Here is a 20,181-nt window from a genome sequence, read left to right on the forward strand (position 1 = left end):
TTTAAACCAACATTAAGTATTAATTTATTCCAATCCAACACCAGAAGAAGAGCTTTTATATTCCTTGCAATTTTTTTTTTTTTTTTTTTTAGGAAAAAAACCTCTTTTAGGACTGTAAGTTCTTTGTGGCACGATGTACAGTGCCTATACAAACCTAATTGGATAACTTAGTTATTAAAGTAGTAAAGACCCTAGATTTTGACAAACTTGAACAAAGCTTCCAAAAACAACAAGTACTATGTCACTAACATCACTTCAGCTTTGAGAGTGAGAGGAAAAGGTGTAAACAACTGCTCTATTGGTATGTTCCACATAAGTATGCCACATCAGATAACTCATGTATTCAACTGAGACACCTGTGATATTAAAATTTTTGAAAAATCTGACATCACAAAAATAGCTACAGTACAACACATGAGACTATGCATTTTCTGAGACATGCTGACTACAGTGTCTCTTCAAAGTTGTAAAATATTTGAACTACGTAGGTTTTATAAAACTTTAGAATTAATTTAGCAGGGAAAAGTTTGAAGGATGAAAGGTAAAATCTGCAGCAGCATTTGCATGTCACCATACAATATTTCCCTTCAACTGTCAAAATCACTGAATTCCTGAACATTTTCAGCTGCAAAGTAATGTGTTGAATATTTTTATATTATTAAGAGCATGCCTCTAAAATAAAAAAGTACCCAATAAAAGTTTACCCATTTGTAATTTAAGATGATAAATTGCTTTGGGCAGCATTTAACCAGAAAATTAGAATTGTGCTGCCAACTGAAATCCCTGGTTAAGAAGTCAAGTTTTTTGCCTCTGTTAAATTTGATTATCTACAACTAAAATTTGGACATTAGTTAAAAACCCTGAAAGTTTAGATTAGTCAGCTATTACCATTAATTTGAAATTGTAACTACTCAAATCTCCACATCAAAGCCTTAAAATCAAAACCAAATAAAAATTAAATAATAAAAAGTAAACTAGTATGGCTATTTGAATCCAAGTAAAACAATACTGCCTACTTAACTTCAGAGAAGCAACACACCAAATTTAGAAATGCATACTGTGTGTAGTGGACCTGTATTTTTTACTAAATACAAATGTGAAGATTCAGGTTTTCATCGTAGTATGGAATACAGATTCACATTACTCTTTATATTTAGAAAGATCACTGAATCAGATAATAAAACTTAATCTTGTATATTTAATAGTATGCAGATAGCAAATATCCATACAATAAGATTCCAGGATTGGCAGTCTAGAATATGAGTCAGTGGGAAGCGATGGAAACTGCTACAATCATGACTGAAAGTTCTTTGTTCAGAATATCAATAGGTTGAATCACTAAGTTTTGCAGTCTGTTAGAGCCCAATTTTTAAGTTCTCAGCCATTTTGACTTCATGAATTATACCTGTGTGGTATACAGCTAAAGTAAGCATGGCACAGATATATGCCTAAGAGTCCCAAACCATTGTGATATCTGAGGTAACCACCAATCCCCAACTTCGCTCTACATCTTGTTTTCATGCAACAATTTCATTGGTTGTATGAGAAAAACTGCTTAGATAATAGTTTACCTAGTCCAAGTCCCAAACCTGTCCAACTGCATGGGCTTTAAGCTACTATATTATGGAAGCACTCTGGTGGTGACTCCATAGATAAGTTCAGTTCTAAAACAGTGGTGGGCAACCTGCGGCCCATCAGGGTAATCTGCTGGCGGGTCACGAGACAGTGTTTACATTGACTGTCTGCAGGCACGGCTGCCCTCAGCTCCCAGTGGCAGTGGTTCACTGTTCCTGGTCAATGGGAGCGGCAGAAAGCGGCGCAGGCTACAGGAACATGCTGGCTGCTGCTTCCTGCAACTCCCATTGGCTGGGAGTTGTGAACCATGGCCACTGGGAACTGCGGGAGGCCATGATGCCGACGGTCAACGTAAACACTGTATCGCAGCCCAGCAATGGATTACCCTGATGGGCCACATGCGGCCCGCAGGCTGCAACTTAGCCACCACTGTTCTAAAATGACCTTGAGGTGGATCATAAACATCTTGTTTTTCCTCTAAAAGCCACTAGCCTTTTAGTATGACATTTCATATAGGGTTAATATTTAGGCCCTTTGTATTGTCTATGTAGTTTTGGTTTTCCTTCATAATATATACTCTTAAATAGAAAAAATTTGAAATGTGGTTCTGGCTGAGTTTTTTCCTTCATAGTATACCATCAATTGTCAACTGATCTCTTCTAACGTTATGTATCTACACAAAATTTGTTAGAGGGATTGGTCCTGAGTAGATCTGGAAGAATGTAGTTTTTCTATGGAAAAAAGTTTGGATTTCAGATACTGCTGGTCAAAATTTTTGCCAGAATATTTGCTGATAAAAAATGTACTTTGCACAAAAATCAGAGTTTTCCCACAAATAAATTGATTTTATAAAGGAAATTGATTTTTTCACTGGGAAAATGGAAGTAACTGTTCCCTGGCTGCCCACTTAGGACAGCAATTGTCAATTTCACTTTCCTGGCAGGCTAGCTCAGAGATGGAGAGGAAGAGCACTACCAGGGCTCCACCTTCCCCCAGCTCCCGTAAGTGAAACTGATAAAAGCTTTCTTGGGGGTGCAGCTGGGAAACCAAAAAAATTGTTTTTCTTTAAATTCCTTTCCATAAAAAAAATGTCAGTTTCAACATTTTGTCCAGATTTGGGAGGACTTAACTCCCCCCCCGAAAGGGATTCCCTTCTTCCAGCCAGTTCTAATTTCAGGTGACTTCTGGCAGTTCATACTAAGCAAATGTTTAAGCACAAACAGTTGCCAACAGAGAATTTATGTATAGCTCCTGGCATGTGAGGATACTGGTGCAGCAGCTATTGGTGCATAAAAATCTGTCAGCAGCTGCATTTTACACCCACCCCATAAAAACCACCTCCCACTTTTGTCCAATACCAAGCCCCCACTAAAACATTAGAGAACTGGGAAGATAATATACAAACAACTGTTGTGAAGTAGTTAGGGTTGTTACACACGTAAACCTCACTCAAACCCATAAAAGAAAGGAAAAATTAAGCCACCTAACAGAACATAGCTTCTTCGTCCACACGCACACATTTTACCATAACTGCAGCTACCATACCCCTCAGCCTTGACTCTGCTATGGATGCCATCGTTCCACCACACTCTTTACTACACTACCCCATGACAATACAACACCACAGCAAACCTCCACAAGTAATACTATTAGGAAAGGGTAGTTTAGGAAAAGGGCATGTGGAGAAGGAAAGGTTGAGGGGGTCAGAGTTAAAGCTGTGATGTGTGGTTAGTGGTATACTGTAGTTTTAGTAAGGCTTTCCTGTGGTAAAGAGGGTATGTCCTGTTTGATGACTTAATTTTTTGTTTCCTTTCTTTTGTGGGTTTGAATCAGGTATGTTGTACATGTAACAATTCTAACTGCTCCACAATTACCAAACTCAGTTAAAACAAAAACAACAACACTTTGTAGCATTTTCTTATTCTGTGTGTTCCAAGTTCTCATAAGGTGCTAATACTATCTTTACAAGTAGAAACTTCAGTCACTTGGTATTTAGATTCCATTTTTAAAGTGACATCACAGCACAAGCTGCTTTAACACCCAAAATACTGGGTGTGGGCAAGTCAAGAAGTACTAAAATACTTAGATCAAATAACTGAAACAAGATATGTTTTATGCTCTGTTTTTTAGATTCTGTTTGCAAACACCCAACATGTTTGATGTTTTCCCATTGTAATATGGATTTTTAAGTAAGCAAGCAGTTTTGTGGGGTTCTCTCTGCTGCTCTGTCAAGGCACATGTATTACAACTAATCTTAGATATACTATGTAGCTGTCTTAAGGTGACTTTCAATTTAAATGAAACCAAGTGTCAGATGAGCTACTGAAACAGATTTGCACAATCAAAAAATCAATCAATCAATACATTTTAAAAAAAAATTGTGGGATTTGTTTGTGGGTTTTTTTAGTCTGGAAGAGTACCACCCTTGGATAAAGATGCAACAAGCATGGAACCAGTTTTCAGGCAAACTGTTGTCCTGATTACCTGGCCTTCCTGAATTTACCTTATTGTACTATACTAGAAATTTGTTCAGTTAGTCTACCAGAACGCACTACACACCATTACATCAGTGACGTACCAAAAGACATACTAAATATTTTAGAGAACTGCATCCATTTTGGTTAGGCAAATAGGCTCAAAGCTGATAAAATAAGGTAAAGCAAGGTATTGCTTGACATAGATGATCTTACTTTGAAAAACAAAGATTAATTACTGCTATTTCTAAGTCTACAGGACAGTAATCATCTTGCTGTAAAAAAAAGTATTTTTGTCACTGGCAATGTGGTAATCAACTGGCAAGACTGAAATCTCTATGCTGTTTTTATGTTGGCTTAATCACAAGTCACTTTAGAGCAAAATATTTAAATACTTTTTAAAAAATACTGCAATTTATGATTAAGCCAATATTGAAGTAGGATGTGATTGTAAAGTCTTCATCATCAAAATGCCAGTAACAAAGTTTATTTTACAGCATGGTTTCTTCTATCATAAGCAGGCTCAGAACTGTCAACAGCAATTAAACTTTATTTTGAAAAAACATCTTATTCCTGGAGAGAAAGGCTTTTTACCTTATCAGGTTTTAGACTGAGCTGCACAAAATGGTAGGTCTTTATTGTAAAAAGACCCTTTGAAGTCTCAAAAAAGTTGTTCATGTCTGTAATTAAAGTTCCGAACCAATTTTAAGTTTCTATTTGAAATTCTAGTATATTTTCAGATGGAACTTCCAGTCAAGTTTCTGCATGGATAACATTCATGTTTTATCATCTGAAAATAGGATTTCATAATAAAATGTAATCCCATTATTTAGCAAGAGTAAACAAACACTTTAAATAAATGTAAAGCTCCTGTTAACTAATTTATCAAACCCTCTGTACTTAATATTTCATTTTAGCTATAACAGTCTCCTCTTTAAAAATATTCTGTCCCTTACTAATTCACTGCCACCTTCAGCCATCAGTATTCGCATACATTCTCCTCCCACTTGCCCCCCCACATTCTCCTTGTCATTAAGGCTTCTTTTCCTAATCCAACCCACCTCCACTGGCAATATCATAAAGCAAACTGTAAAGGATTTTAGGAGTCAGAATTCCAGTCTGAACCACTGTAAGTAACTAATAGAAAGATTTAAAGTAATTTCTTTAGTTTTTAAGCTGTTTTGCCATGAGCAGTGTAAGATGGAAAACATGTTATACTGTAGTCACCCATATGGACTAGCACACACATTACAGGAGCTTCATAGTAAAGCTAACATTTTCTCAATGAAAGACAGCTACAAGAAGCTAGATACACAATTTCCCCATCCTTTATTCAATTGCAACTTTAAAGATTTTAGTTTTGCTATCTGGTTTTGAAGTAATTTTTATTTGCTGTTGAAACAAATATTAAATATTCAAGAACAGAATCAATTATTTAATGAATGGTTTCTACTATGAACAACCTCTTTCCTAAAGTGCTGAAAGATACAGAAAGCAAGACTATGGCCAAACACATCCATAAGGTATTCTGTGTTGGGTGTTTTAGTCTACCCATGTGTTTAACATTTCTGTAGCTTCCATTTTTGCTTTGGGTCAACACTTCAGGACAGAATTCATGTTATGATTTTGGTTCCAAGTAATTTAATGTTAACAATGTATATAGTACTTTTGGTATATGCCTATACTACTTATAAAATCTGTACTGTACAAACATCTACTGCTACTAATCAAGAGCCTAAAGGGTTTCTGAGGTTTGGTATTACAAAAATGTTTGCTTACCTGCCACACACCCACAATTGCATTAGCAACTAATATAAGTAAGATTACAAAAGGTTCTACAAATGCTGTGATTGTTTCTTCACCTTCTTCAAACCAGGCCAAAACCTGCAAGAGAAATCACAGTTAATCTAAATAATACAACAGATACACAAAACATGGAGTGGTAGAATTTTCACAGAAATATCTATGATGTTATCACTAGGGCTGTAGATTAAATTGTAGTCAACTCATATGATTAATGCAAAAAAATTAATTCTGTTTTAAAAAAAATTAATCCCAATTGTGGTTTTAATTGCATGCTAAACAACAGAATACCAATTGAAGTTTATTAAATATTTTGGGATGTTTTTCTACATTTTCAAATACAATGATTTCAATTACAAACACAATACAAAGTATACAGTGCACACTTTATATTATTTTTATTACAAATATTTGCACTGTTAGTGATAAAAGAAAGAGTATTTCAATTCACCTCATACAAGTACTGTAGCGTGATCTCTTTATCGTGAAAGATCAACTTACAAATGCAGATTTTTTTTTAACATAACTACACTCAAAAACAAAATGTAAAACTTTAGAGCCTACAAGTCCACTCAGTCCTACTTTTTGTTCAGCCAATCACTAAGACAAACATTTGTTTACATTTATGGGAGATAGTGCTGCCCGCTTCTTACTTACAATGCCACCTGAAAGTGAGAAAAGGCATCACATGGCACTTTTGTAACAGGCACTGCAAGGTATTTACATATTTAAAAGATTACTGCAACTTTATACTTATAATCTGATTGGACTTTTTTCCTGACTGGCCACTGGTTTGTATTCTGGCACAGAACCATGCCATCGACTGACGATATCAACGAATAGTTGTCCCCCCGTTTGTAAATATCAGTTTGTGGTGGGGATTTTCTACTAATACTTATTCTACAAAAGTGAAATGCCTCTCTTCCCCATTTAAAAAAAGGGACTGCACAAAAGGTGATGAAGATGAATTTAAATAAAAACCTCCAAGTTTAAAATGGGAGAGAATTGGAAAAAGCAACATGGCTGCCAATGTTCCCTCTATTTTTTTAGATCCATGTGCGGAATAAATTTTTTTATGTGCACCAATATGGAGGTGGTGTGTGGTGGGGGTGGGGCTGAGGGGTTTGGAGTGTGGGAGGGGGCTCAGGGCTGGGGCAGAGAGTTGGGGTGTGTGTGTGTGGGAGGGGTGAGGGCTCCAGCTAGGGGTGCAGGCTCTGGGGTGGGGAGAGAGACGACTTCCCCCAGCCCCCTCCCCAGCAGCTCCGAGGCTGGGACCTGGGGAAAGACGCCTCTCCCCTGCTGCGCAGCCCTTGATAGCCTGCTGCACAGCCATGCAGTTTAGAGGGAACTTAGATGCCTGCCTATAGTGCTCCTCTTAAGCTTTCCAGTCAGGGTACCCAACAGTCACATTAAAAATGGCAGATCACGGAAGCAAAAAACTCTTAATTAAAAAGTGGGGGCGGGAGCTAAATCAACTAGGGGAGGTCTATGTAAAGATCTAACAATGTGGCTTTTTCCTCAGCTCACCTTTAATACATTCCCAAGCAGGAGGACAAGGCACCTAATGATTCTATACTTGTAAGGCTTCAGATGAAGTCTGGGGATTCTTTAGACTTTTGTCATTTACTAGTCTCAAGCACTTCAGGCACATATGGAAAAGGCCTATTCACTGAATAAGTTCAGGCAAAATTCTGCAATAACTGAGGAGACAGTCTAATTCTTTAAGCAACATGTTGAGCAACAGGAAGCCCGTTAAATGACAATAAATGGGAATAATGTGTAGAAATAATTAGTGCCACTAGTCAGGCAACACCAGTATGAGTCACTGACCAACTCAGAAGCACCTTACCAAATAGGCCAAAAAGCAAGCAGTTACTAAAGACACCATCATTCTGCTATCATGCTGCACTAGAACTACTGCTCAATTGTGAAACACTCCAGGATGTTAAAAAGGATGAAGGAGCAACAGCACAAGAGCCTTGAACAGAAACAATCTGAACCACCAAGCAAGACCAATATGAGAGCAGATTTTATTAGGATAGAGGAAATGTCCAATATCGTGACAGGCAAGGCAGCATTGTGTTAGGCTCAGTATCAGTACACTGATGCTCAATAGTATCAAGTATCTAAGACAGTGGTTCTCACATTTATTTGATTGTGCCCCCCCTTTTTTGTGTCTGTAGTAGTTTAAGCAGCCCCGCCACACAAGTACATATATTGATTAAAAAAACACCATGCAACTCTCATTCAATATTAACAGTAAGACATTGATTCAAACAAAGCCAACGACCCATTGTAATAAGAGCAAAAGCAAAACTGCGCTTGTGACCGATGCTTACAATTAAATGTGCACACCATGTCGTAGCAAACAGATTAACATACAGATGGCAATGATGTTGTATAATGCTGTGCAAGCTTAACAGAAATCCATCAAAATGCACAGCGCCATCTACAGTCAAATGCACAGTGCCATCAGAGGACCCGGTACATCTGGAGGAATCAGCTTTGCTAGTTATCCATTGCTATGGGTAAAACGTATGCAGTACTTTTTTCACCTCTCTAAAGCTTCTCTTCCTCCTTCCCCTCCCCCCCCCGAACACATTCCGCACCCCCAGGTGGGCCTACCCCAACCTCTGCTCTAAGAGACCAGCCGAAATTCAGACAGAGATCATAAGAGAGCAAATGTGACAGCTTGTTTTAAGTCTTAACCACAGGTGTACTGATACCATAAATCAAGAAGAGAGCCAGATCAAAATCCTTAAGATGTTTTAGAAGCCCAACAACTGCGGTTCCCAAAACATGAACCTTTCAAAAACATTTGACAAGGGTAAAATTTAAGTGTTCCTATTAATTCGAACTACAATTAGCAAGAGACTTGTTAGCAGAATAATTCTTGGGGTCTAAAAATGAGAAAATTTTCCTATACAGTAACTCCTCACTTAATGCTGTAGTTATGTTCCTGAAAAATGCGACTACAAGCAAAACGATGTTAAGCGAATCCAATTTCCCCATAAGAATTATTTTAAATGGGGGGTTACGTTCCAGGGATTTTTTTTTTTGGGCTAAAAATTTTTTTCCTGGAACCTAACCCCCCCTCCATTTATATATATATATATATATACATACATACATATATATATATATATATATATATATACACACACACACACTCTATAAGTTCTAAACAAACAATTTAATACTGTACACAGCGATGATTGTGAAGCTTGGTTGAGGTGGAGGAGTCAGAGGGTGGGATATTGCCCAGGGAATGCCTTACTGCTAAATGATGAACTAGCACTTGGCTGAGCCCTCAAGGGTTAACTCATTGTTGTTAATGTAGCCTCACACTCTACAAGACAGCATGAATGGAGGGAAGGGAGACAGCATGGCAAACAGAAAGAGACACACTGTGTGAGTGTGTGAGAGAGAGATGCGCATTTCCCCTTTAAGTACACTGACACCACTCTTAAGTACAGTACACTACCTTGTTAAGTTAATCAGCAAGCTGAGACACAGCAACTGCTGCCAGGAAGTTCCCTCCCTCCTGAGCCCTGTCATGTGTCCCCCCTGCTCTATGGAGATGGGGTAAGCGGGGTGCAGGGGGACACCCTGACATTATCCCCCCCCTTTCTCTTCTCCCCCCCAGCAAGCAGGAGGCTCTGGAGAGCAACTCCAAGGCAGAGGGCAGGAGCAGCACATTGCAGTGGGGGGAGGGACAGCTGAACTGTGGGCAGATGATAGCCTGCTGGGTGGCTGCTGCACAGGGAACTTAGGGGAACGGGAGCTGATGGGGGGCTGCCGGTCCACCCTGGTTCCAAGCTCCCAGCTAGCTGCAACGGGATACTCTTCCTGCAAGCAGTGGACAAACAGGCAGCTGCCAAGCGACCTTATAAGGCACACTTTAAACAAGCATGTTCCCTAATTGATCAGCAATGTAACAACGAAACAACGTTAACCAGGACGACTTTAAGTGAGGAGTTACTGTATTTCAAGATGACTCTAGTGACTGTACCTGTGCAAAGTTACAACAGGAGTCATTCAATTGCAAGTGTCTGATCTTCTTTTGTCACAACAGGTTGTGGGAGAATGTCAAAATAACTTCATGTACATTTGATACAACAACTGTATAGTAGCCTAGATTTAATAAGCACTAGCAAATGAACAGGGATGAACAGATAAATAGCAACACATTAGTTTTTAAAAAAAGATTACCAACATCTTTTTTGCTTTACTAAATAGAGGAACAACAGAAACCAAAGTTTGGCAAATAATAGAATCCATAATTATTTATTACTTGTTTTATTGTATTGCCTAAGGGTCCTAGTCACAGACCAGGACACCTTTGTGCTAGGCACTATACAAATGCCTTGCTATAGTGGCAAATAGTTCCATCAGCAAACCTCAGAGTCTTACAACACATGGGATATTCAATTTAAAATAAATAAATAAAAAAAGACTGAAGGGTCCACTGATATGATGACCCCTTACTGACAGAAATCTGGTAATCAAATCTTTGTAGCATTCATAACCACGAACATGATTAAGATCAACCACCATGGTATTGTTTTAAGACAATACTGTTGATAAAATTAGAAAATTCAACTAAAAAAAATTCTCTGTATACCTAAGAGGCTAAAAAGCAAAGAAAAGCAAAATGTGCTTTTGCATTTTTTTTGTTTAAGTGGAAAGGAAGTCCAGAGACTAAGGGAAATATCTAATACAAATGCTCCCCTGACACCTAAATGGCGAGAACAAATCTAGAGGGCAACTCTGATTCAACAATATTTCATTTGATTGCTCAAGCTGTATTTAATTGGTTTAACTGTTGGCAGAAGTCTCTTAAGCAAAGTTTAACAAGGATGGGGCCATGCGACTTTTAAAAGTAGAAACATACACAAAGACTAAAAATTACACATGCAACGACAAGCAAGGAGTGCTTGTGGCTCAGGGTCACTAAAAGAAGCAGAGAGGCTGCACCAGTAAGCCAGCCAGCAATAAACAGAATGGTCAAAAGTGTTAGAAAAACCAGAATTAAATTAATAATACTATGCAAGTATTTGTACTCCTAAAAAAGCCTCACTGTTTCAATAATTTTTATACCAGAGCACAGAGATTAGTCATTTGAGACAATCATGTTATTAGGAAAGATGGAGGGAACAGCATTCTGAAGACAACAAAAATAGAATACAGTATACAAAGAGTGGAAGTTCTGGGATGAAATCCATTGCTCGGGAGATTATAACTATGATCCATTAGACAAACTAGATTATGTTGTCAGTGACCAAGAGGCAGGTTTTTTTTACTTAAGAATGGCAGCTTAGAGGCAAAATATGAAAATCAAATGTTATCCTACCAATAAAAGGTTTTAGACCAATTAAAGTGGGTTCTTATACCTGTGCAATCTTCCTGGAATAAAAAGCTTGTTCTCCCAGGCCACTGAGATTTTTAACATTTAGAATATTTTGGACAAACCAACAGTGCCGACTCCCATTATCCTTTTTGTATTTCTCTAGAGTACAGTTTAGACTCTGTTAAAAATGCATGTTTTTATGCAAATGTGTCTATTTTACTGGATAGGACATGTTTAAATTTAAAATTAAACAAATAAAATATCCCTTTTTAAGGGTCTTAACAAGAAATTATTTCAAGCACAAAGGAATTGCCAACCAGAGATTAAGATTCTTTCATTTCTCCCAAATTTAGTTCCATTACTCATGATGAGATCAAAACTCTCCTTGCTAATTGTTACTGAAAAATAAAACTCAGTGATGATTATACAGGGAAATTGAAGTTTTATTGAGTTAACAGACTGCAACTACCTCAAGTATTTCAGTGTTTCTGAATATACAACTGCTTTGCTATATACTTGATGGTAGCAGAACTAAAAACAGAAGCATCTGGCAATTTAAGTTCTTACCTAGCTATAGCACCCTACTACAAGGGAACATTTTTAAAAGCTACATAAATTACTTCTTAAATCTCTGCGATCTTTCCCCATCAGGTGATCTTTTAGGTGACATTGCATAATCTGAATTTTGCTGACAGAATGCCAGTGTAATATACCACCACTATCCCTATCTTATGCAACGTGTAGTCATTACTATTCCAGATCTAAGAGTCAGGTTGTTCCCAGGATGTTTTAGGACAACCCTAAAGTCCTTGCACAGAAAATTCTGATAAGACATTTTAGGAAGGGTTCATGCCTAGAGTCCTTTATAGGATCAAGAGTATAACTTAACTTTTCTTCTCTCCAAGACATGTATTTTAAGTCATTAGAGATATACTGGAGGCATATGACAATGAAAATGGTCTACGAATACAAGAATGAAATGTTACAAAAGTATGTGCATCTAAGGCTGTAGAACAGCAATTCTCTGACTTTGAGATCTAGCATACCACATATACAGCTCAAGTACTTGGCATACCATCTTAGTAATTAACATCATAACCCATTATATCTGTACTGATTTAAATACTGTACAGCACCCTGTGTACTACCTGACTGCAGCACACATACCACCAGTTGATGTACAAACTACAATTTGAAAACCACTAATGTTACTGTACGATATTGAAGAAAAGGTATGTAATGCACCTACATAAAGGTGCAGAGGCAAGGTGTCATAAGCAAGCTTAACTTTCTCAATTCCTTACTTGAGTGCTTACACATGCAACCTTAATATACAGAGTTTTAAAATGGAATGTGTGCATGCACATACATGTGCAATATATAATATACACTCTTCAAAGAAAAAAATATTTCATAAGGAACCCACTATCCCATCTACCTTGCAAGGTCCACCAGGTAAACCTTAGGAGTTGTGCTGTTTTTAACCTTACAAGATGAGCAGTGAATGAACAAATGCTTCTCTGAAGCTCTGCCGCAATTAAAAGTTGCCATCATTAAGGTTTTTACTGCGCAAGTAATTTAGCTATGCACACATGTCCTGCCAGGCCTCATTGAAGGCAGTGTGATTTTCAAAGACCCAACTCAATACCGATTTTCACCAGAACTCAAACACACTTCACAATCAGGACTATTTCCATGCCCAATTCCAACACTCAACTTCTAAGGTGATTCAGCACTAATGCAATTCAAACAAGAATCTTCAGATTTAAAACAACAAAAAAAAGTCTTTACAAAGTATATTCTTCTAATGCCTTTGAGTACATGTGTGAGGGAAGAAGAATTTTGTTACAAAAACTTTCTGAACATTTAATTTTTGGACAAAGACCAGGTCCATAAAATTTCAGCTGAGGTGAAAGTTGCATAAAGTTACAAACTGAAAACAAGGATTAGAACAGCAGATATTATGCAACCTTAACTATACTTATTGCTACTGCTATACAAGGCCTTATGTTATCCAACTACTATAGTCGTAACAGTCTCCCAGATCAACAAGATTACAGAAAATATTTTAGGGTCACTGGGAACACAGAATCCAAGTTTGTGTAATTTGGTTCTGTTCTTACTCCTGCTGAAATCCATTAACTTCAAAAGAAACCCTATAGTGCTGCCAAAGATTCAACTATACATAACCAGGGCTTCTGATTTTCAGTTTTAACCGAAAGACACTGCTAAAGCATCCCCAACACAAGAAACAAATTTGTGTTTACCCACTAATCATTGGAAAAACACCAGAAATGGTTCCTTGCATCTAAGGGCTTGCCTACATGGAGCAGAAATGCAGATAACAAAGGTATGATTCCTAAAGCACATTAATGTGTTGCATATTAATTGGTTCATGTAGACTCTGCTTGTGCGCAATAGAAGTTCCCAAGTGCGTTTTAAAGTAGTGGTGTTTGATACAGTATTATGTTAAAGAGCAATATGGAACATCACAAACAGATTACTCATCCCAGAACTCTATATGCAAAGAGAAAGTGCCCCCCCATCAAATTTTTGGAGATTTATAGATATAGCTCAAAAATTGCTAAAAACAACCCCCCCAATTATATTATTACATCCCAAAAAGCAAAGCCCTACACATTAACTTAAGACCAAAGCAACCCTGATGCACCTCATTTTAAAACTAAACATCAATTAATATGCTCTGTGTACGCTCCTTGTAATCTAAAAAAAATCTGGTGATTTACACATATATTATTGTAGTAGTAGTCTTTGTAGTATTACAAAGCCTCATTAACTTTTCAAGATTTAGCCGATCCAGTTATCAATGATTACATATTATAAATTATGCTAAATCATCCTTATGATACAGCAATCCAATGCTAAAGGTTAATTTTACCTCAGCTGTATACACAATTTATCTTTCCATGTAACATTTAAATTTCTCTGGGTGGCAGTTATGGGCCACAAGCTTCACACTTGCTATATAACTGAAAATGAGTGCTTTCAGAACTAATATCGGAGTTTAAATTATGTCGATCACCTTGAATATTTTATAGAAACAAATATATTTCTATGTTTGTACGAGCTTAGTACAGTTGTTTGAAATTACCAGAACTAAATGAAAGTCTAATATAGCTTTTATAAAGAGTAAATGTCAAGCTGCAAGTGAAAAAACAGAAGAAATTACAAGTTATCTTTGATCCGAATACAAAACCCAAAAGCAAACAAAAACAAGAGTGAACTGCTCATAGAATAACTCCAATAAAAATTATTAGCAGCATTTCTATTTTAGCTAATGATTTTCAAGCCAGGGGCTTAACATGTTTTTCAAGAACGAGGATAAGTATTATCCCCGTTTTTAAAGCTGAGGAAACTTGAGGCATAGAAAACTGAACTGAGTTGCCCAAGGTCCAAACAGGTCAGTGGTAGAACCGAGGAGAGAACCCAGATATCCCAGTAGTGTACCCTGTATTACACTGACTGCCTAATTTAGGCAGAATAATTTCAGTAAACTGGAAAATGGAGGCTAGTCTAATTGTTTAATAAGTTCAGTAAACATACTAGCAAAGTACATTTGGCCATGTACATTATTTGACCTGTCAGTTTAGCACAGTGTTGAATATGGAGTCAACACACTAGACAATTTCCAATTTGCTGAATTTGATCTTTACCTTCACCCATTTGGTTGGAAATTAAGTGGGATGTAAATTTCTAGAAGTAGTAACTCATGCACTATAAAATTCCACTACCCTTTATTACTATCATTCTTTCCCCCTCTACCCTCATGAGGGATGCAACTTTCAGACCCTTTACAAAACGCTAACCCCTGCCGAAAAACTAGATGTTCACCCATTTCTTAAAATTGCTACTGCCAGCCATTTTTCTCCCAGGACATATCAAAGTGACTAGAATGTGTGTCTCCACAGGCAAGCTCAATGCCAATCTCTGGCCAGCTGGCAATTATATACACACACATACCAAAACGGAGGCCCTCTTCTTTGAAACTGAGTGTCAGTTTTGTGATATCAGAAGCCTTCACTGGCCCAGAATCAACAACGCAGTATCCTGCATCAGGCATAACAGATGAGAACCATCCTCTTTTTTTTTTTAAAAATAGTCTTAGTTTAAGATTGATCATTTGCTTGAGTCTATAGTCATGATCAGTTTAACTTTGGTAGACTGAAAGAACACTAGAAAATCAGTACAAAATCCATTTTTTTATTTTTAGCTTATAAAAGACTAATGCCTGTTTTTCTGGACAGAGTTAAGCTACAATTCTTTAGGTGGAAGTAAGTCTGTTTGGTAGACTTCACTAACAATCTCTAATGTTCTGCACTTTTTTTTTTTAAATAAATAGAAAGCAATCATTCTGTTCTCCAACTTGTCAAAAACAGACTTATCACCTTCCTCCTGTACTTAGTCTTCAATTCATTTCTCCAGTTCCTTAGCAACCATATATCCTATACACACTGCATAAAGAAACTATCCAATCAAACATAAATTAAAAACAAAACAAAAACCAGAGTCATTTAGTGTTTCTTGTCCTTTCAATCCTGTATGCAAGACGAGGGGTCCACTTTACAGAAAGACTATCCAAAGGTCAGTTACCAAATTTGGTCAACAATGGTGCCATCACTGCTGTCATCATTCTTGTCACTGTCAAAAGCAACAACTGTCACCTTGCTATTATCAGGGAGGGAAGGCAACTGAAATATTCCTCATGCAAATTCTATTTACAGTTTGCATTGTATCCAAAAACCACTTCCAGTGATCATTCATTTAGCTTGATAAGGATTAACTCAAAAGCAAAAAGAATGACCAGTTAAACTCATAATGGAGGTTGGTTTTAAAAGCCAACGAAAAAAAAGAAGGGTTGGGAAATCCCAACTCAAGTAGGTATACAAAAAAATATGATAGATTATAGGTGTGCTTTTTATAGGTTTGTGTGTGTCTAGTTTAATTGTATTCAAGAAAGAAGAGAATTATATAAACCATACATGAAGTGAACATGGAAAATTAATGCCTAAAACATGCAAAAGTTAACCTTAGCGAGATAACCAATTTAAGATTCTGCATGCAATTTATTTTTTCACATCATAAAAAGAACTAGTGCAAGCAAGAAAATAACTTAAGGAATAACCCTGTCCATACATATAAATAATGTACAGTAGTCTCATTTGGTCAATGTGTGAAAAGTCTGAAAAAAACCAAACATTTTATACTTACAAAAGATATGCAGGCTGCCAACAACAAAATTCTAACTAATAAGTCTTCAAATTGTTCAATCACAAGCTCAAGTAAGGATTTTCCTGCAAGATATAAAAGGCAGATGTATTGCATCTTAAATATCCACAGAAAGATGTGAAGTATGGATAAAAAATATTAGAAGATTGTACAAGCTTGCTTACCTTCTTCAGCTGGTAATTCTGCAGGAAGCATAGGTTTTCCCAAGGAGCATGTCAAAGAGAAAAGACTGTTAGAGAACTACATTAGCCACACTAAAGCATCCGTCATTAAAGATCATTTCTGAGCTAGCTAAAATGCTACAAAATTAAACTCTACCCGATTTTATGTATATATGAAATTCAGATTTTAAGGCAATGCTGAGTAATGCAATTAAAGTGCCTCCTTTCAACAAGAATTGGAACGGGCCTCGCTAATTCCACAATTTATGTCAAATACATTTTAGCAGCAATCTACTAAGGTTACAATTCAGCCAAGTCATCACTCATGCCTGCTCTGTTACTTCTGGTGCTGCTGCATACAAAGGATCACAAGCTTCAAACGTTTTTCAGACTCCAGCAGAACACTGATTTCCCTCTACATCCACTTTACCAAACCATAAGATGTATAGCCAAATACTTCACAATCTCATCTTTCTATTTAGGAATTGCTGTCTCCCCATCTGCTATTTATTACTCCTCTCTGTAAGCCGTTTCTGCAATACAACTGGCACAAAAGAAAGCTATAAAAATAAAGCTCTGCCCCATTGTTTTCTGAACAATTTTTTTAAGCCAAAAAAGCCCACCTTCTTTCAAAAGAAAAAGAACGAGGTTTGCGTGGGAGGGTTGGAAATAGCGAAGAAAATGAAGGTCAAGTACATAATAAAAGGGGCTCTTTAAAAAAAAATCATGTGCTTTCTTTAATGATAGAAGCTTATTTCCCATCAAGGTAAAAGGAAACGGAGGTGGCACCCTCCTTGCTTAAGCAGCCCTGACCGCTTAGGGTATAAAAGAAACCCACGAGGTGGAGTTCAAGTCAGCCATCTTCTCTCTCCCTCGCTCCTATTCCGGGTCCTGAGTCAGATGCCGGCTTTGCACACATAGGTTAGGCCTTGAAACAGGGCCCTAGGGAGGATGAGAGGGAGAAAGAGGATCCCAGCACGCAGCAGCATCCCCCCGGCAGCGGCTGGCGTGGGGGTTGCTTCACCTACCGTTGGCGCCCCATCTCTCCTTGAGCTTCTTGACTTGCTCCAGGCTGAGCCCAGTGCTCTCGTTCACGCCGAAATAAGCCAAAACTTCCTCCACCGTCTTGGTGTGAGCGTTCTCCATGGCCGGGCCGGCAAATGGTGTCTCTCCCCCGCTTCCTTCTTCTCAGCAGCAGCAGGAACAGCAGCAAACCCTCCCCTCAGCCCGCTCGGTGCCTCGCTCTCTCCCCCTATGGGTCCCCAACCGCCCCCGGGTGATTCTCACCATAGACCTAGACAACAATAGGGATCCGAGGAGCGCTCCCCTCCGGTCACGGCACCTGCACGCCCCCCCCTTCGCTGCGTACCGGCGGGGGACTCGCCCCCACCCCCTCCCACCCCCTCGGGAACACGACCGCCCCCCTTCCTCTCACGGAGCTAGAGCAGGGGCTCCGCTGCACCCCCCCTTCTCCGGCAGCCGTTTGGGGGCCACGAGACAGTCACCCCCCCTTCTCTCAGACGTCAGGCCAATGCCTGCCCTCACCCCGCTCCGAGAGGTACTGCGGGGGGTGCTAGGGTAACAACCGCCCCCACCGGCACTGTGGGGCGCGCGTGGAGGGAATTGAGCTGTCCTCTTGTCTCCTCAGCCGGAGAGTAACTGTCCCTTTCGCCGCTACGAGGGGGAATAAGGTAATTTATCACCCCCCGCTCTCCTCTGAGGGGTATGAAATGCCCTGTCTCCTCTAGGGGGCGTAGCTGCCCTGGGGGTCGTGCCCACTCGTCCCTCTAGGGGAGAGCGTGAATTGCCCGGCGGGGTGGGATCCGCTGCCGGCGCTCTCCACCGGGCGGTGTAGCCTAGGCCGCTGTCTCCGGCTAGCCGGTGCCCTGCTTGCCTCCTGCTCCGTTCCCGCCCCAGCGCGAGCTGAGCCAGCGGCGGCTGCTCTAATAGAATTTATCGGAGCCAGCTCGCCGCTGCCCCTCTCGCGGCCGCAGCATGTGGACGCCGCTCATTGGCCGGGAGCAGGGAGCGGGGAGGAGGGAGCAGCCCCGCCCGCACGAACCCGGATCCGAAACGCGACAAGCAAAGGGGCCCGCCCGCGCCGCGACTCTGCGGAGCGCCGTAATCCACGCCGCTGGTACACGTATGCGGGCGGGCGCAGGAGAGAGGTCTGGGTGGAGAAACGTCGTTTGACCACTGCTCTGTGAGGCGGGAGCAGCCTCCAGTGGGCTGGCGGCCTGCCCCGGCGTGACCCCCGGGCAGCTCCCTGCCCTGACGTGAACCTCACTACGGTCGGGGCGGGTGGAAGGCTGTCCTGGCCTCATGTCCTGATAGGACCCGGGACCCGGCACGGGGCGCTTGGCCTGACAGCCCCACAGCACGGTGTGCGGGATGCCCCTGTTCTGACTGGACTCGGACCCCAGCGGGGAGTAGGACGGGGCTGCGGCCCCCTGTCCTGACAGGCCCCTGTGCTGACAGCTCCCCCCAGCACGGCAGGGGTGGGCTGCCCCCTCTTGTGTCAGGCCCTCAGCATGGGGGGGGGCTGCCCCTTGTCTTGACGGGCCCCTGTGTTGACAGCCCCCTGCGTCCTGACAGGCTCCCCCCAGCCCAGTGCAGGGAGCTGCCCCCTGTTCTGTCAGGCCCCCAACCCGGTGCAGGGGCTCTCCCCTGTTCTGGCTGCCCCCCGCCCCAGCACGTTGGGGGTGGGCTGCTCCCATCCTGACAGGATCCCCAGCTTGGGTGGAGGGCAACACAGGTGAGAGAAAGGGGACCAGTGGAGCAAAGAGGGAGGTGTGGTGGAAAAGTGTCTCCCTGCTCCCAACCCATCACCAGTTTGATTCTCCCCAGCCATTATCGCAACATTAACTAGGTCCCCACTGACCCACTCAACACCCCTTTCAGAGCCTCGATTCCCATCCCAACACTAATGCACGCAGTGGCTCACATGTACACACATAACAATGACTGACCTAAAAACTGACACACATGTGCAACGTGTCACCAACTAACACTCACCAACTATCTCATGCACAATATCAATGACCAACACCCACCAACCAACCTCTAACTGGCAACAGTGATACCCACACCACATCATAATTCAGAAACTTCAAGTAACATTTAATACAGGACATTGACTGACGCACACCAACTCCAGCTGATCTGGGGGTATGTCTACAATGCAATCACGGGGTGTGATTGCAGCTTGTGTAGACATACGTGAGCTAGCTTCAGTCTAGCTAGCTCAGGTATCAGGGCAGTGAAGTTGCAGCCGCACAGGCTTCAGCGTGGTCTGGACAGGCTTGCACAGAACCCTGGGTAATTATTCAGCGGCTAACCTCCACTGCCACATGTTCATTGCTCTGGTATCCAAGCTAGCTAGTTAAATCTGGCTCAGATATGTCTACACAAGCTACAATTACAACCGGTGATTGCAGTATAGACATACCATGAATGACGCACAATATTGACAGTGTGAATTTACATGCCGAACAACACACAACCACACACAATGTACACACCCTACAAGTACTCAGCACCAACCAATATAACGTACATATATATTGACTCA

The 20,181-nt window shown here is 40.4% G+C and overlaps 1 protein-coding gene across 1 annotated transcript in view; it reads right to left on the reverse strand.

Annotated features, from left to right (window-relative positions):
* Window positions 1-17,921, reverse strand: part of ATP2A2 (ATPase sarcoplasmic/endoplasmic reticulum Ca2+ transporting 2) — a 69,962-nt gene extending 52,041 nt beyond the window's left edge. Inside the window, exons 1-4 of the mRNA XM_077835433.1 lie at window positions 17,639-17,921; window positions 16,614-16,631; window positions 16,432-16,514; window positions 5,829-5,933 (exon numbers count right to left, since the gene is read on the reverse strand). Of these exons, the coding sequence (XP_077691559.1) occupies window positions 5,829-5,933; window positions 16,432-16,514; window positions 16,614-16,631; window positions 17,639-17,756 (324 nt within the window). The 5' untranslated portion in view covers window positions 17,757-17,921. The remainder of the gene's footprint in view (window positions 1-5,828; window positions 5,934-16,431; window positions 16,515-16,613; window positions 16,632-17,638) is intronic.
* Between the last annotated feature and the right edge of the window lie 2,260 nt (window positions 17,922-20,181).

This window comes from Eretmochelys imbricata, chromosome 15 (assembly GCF_965152235.1).
Source record: "Eretmochelys imbricata isolate rEreImb1 chromosome 15, rEreImb1.hap1, whole genome shotgun sequence".
Lineage (NCBI taxonomy): Eukaryota > Metazoa > Chordata > Testudines > Cheloniidae > Eretmochelys > Eretmochelys imbricata.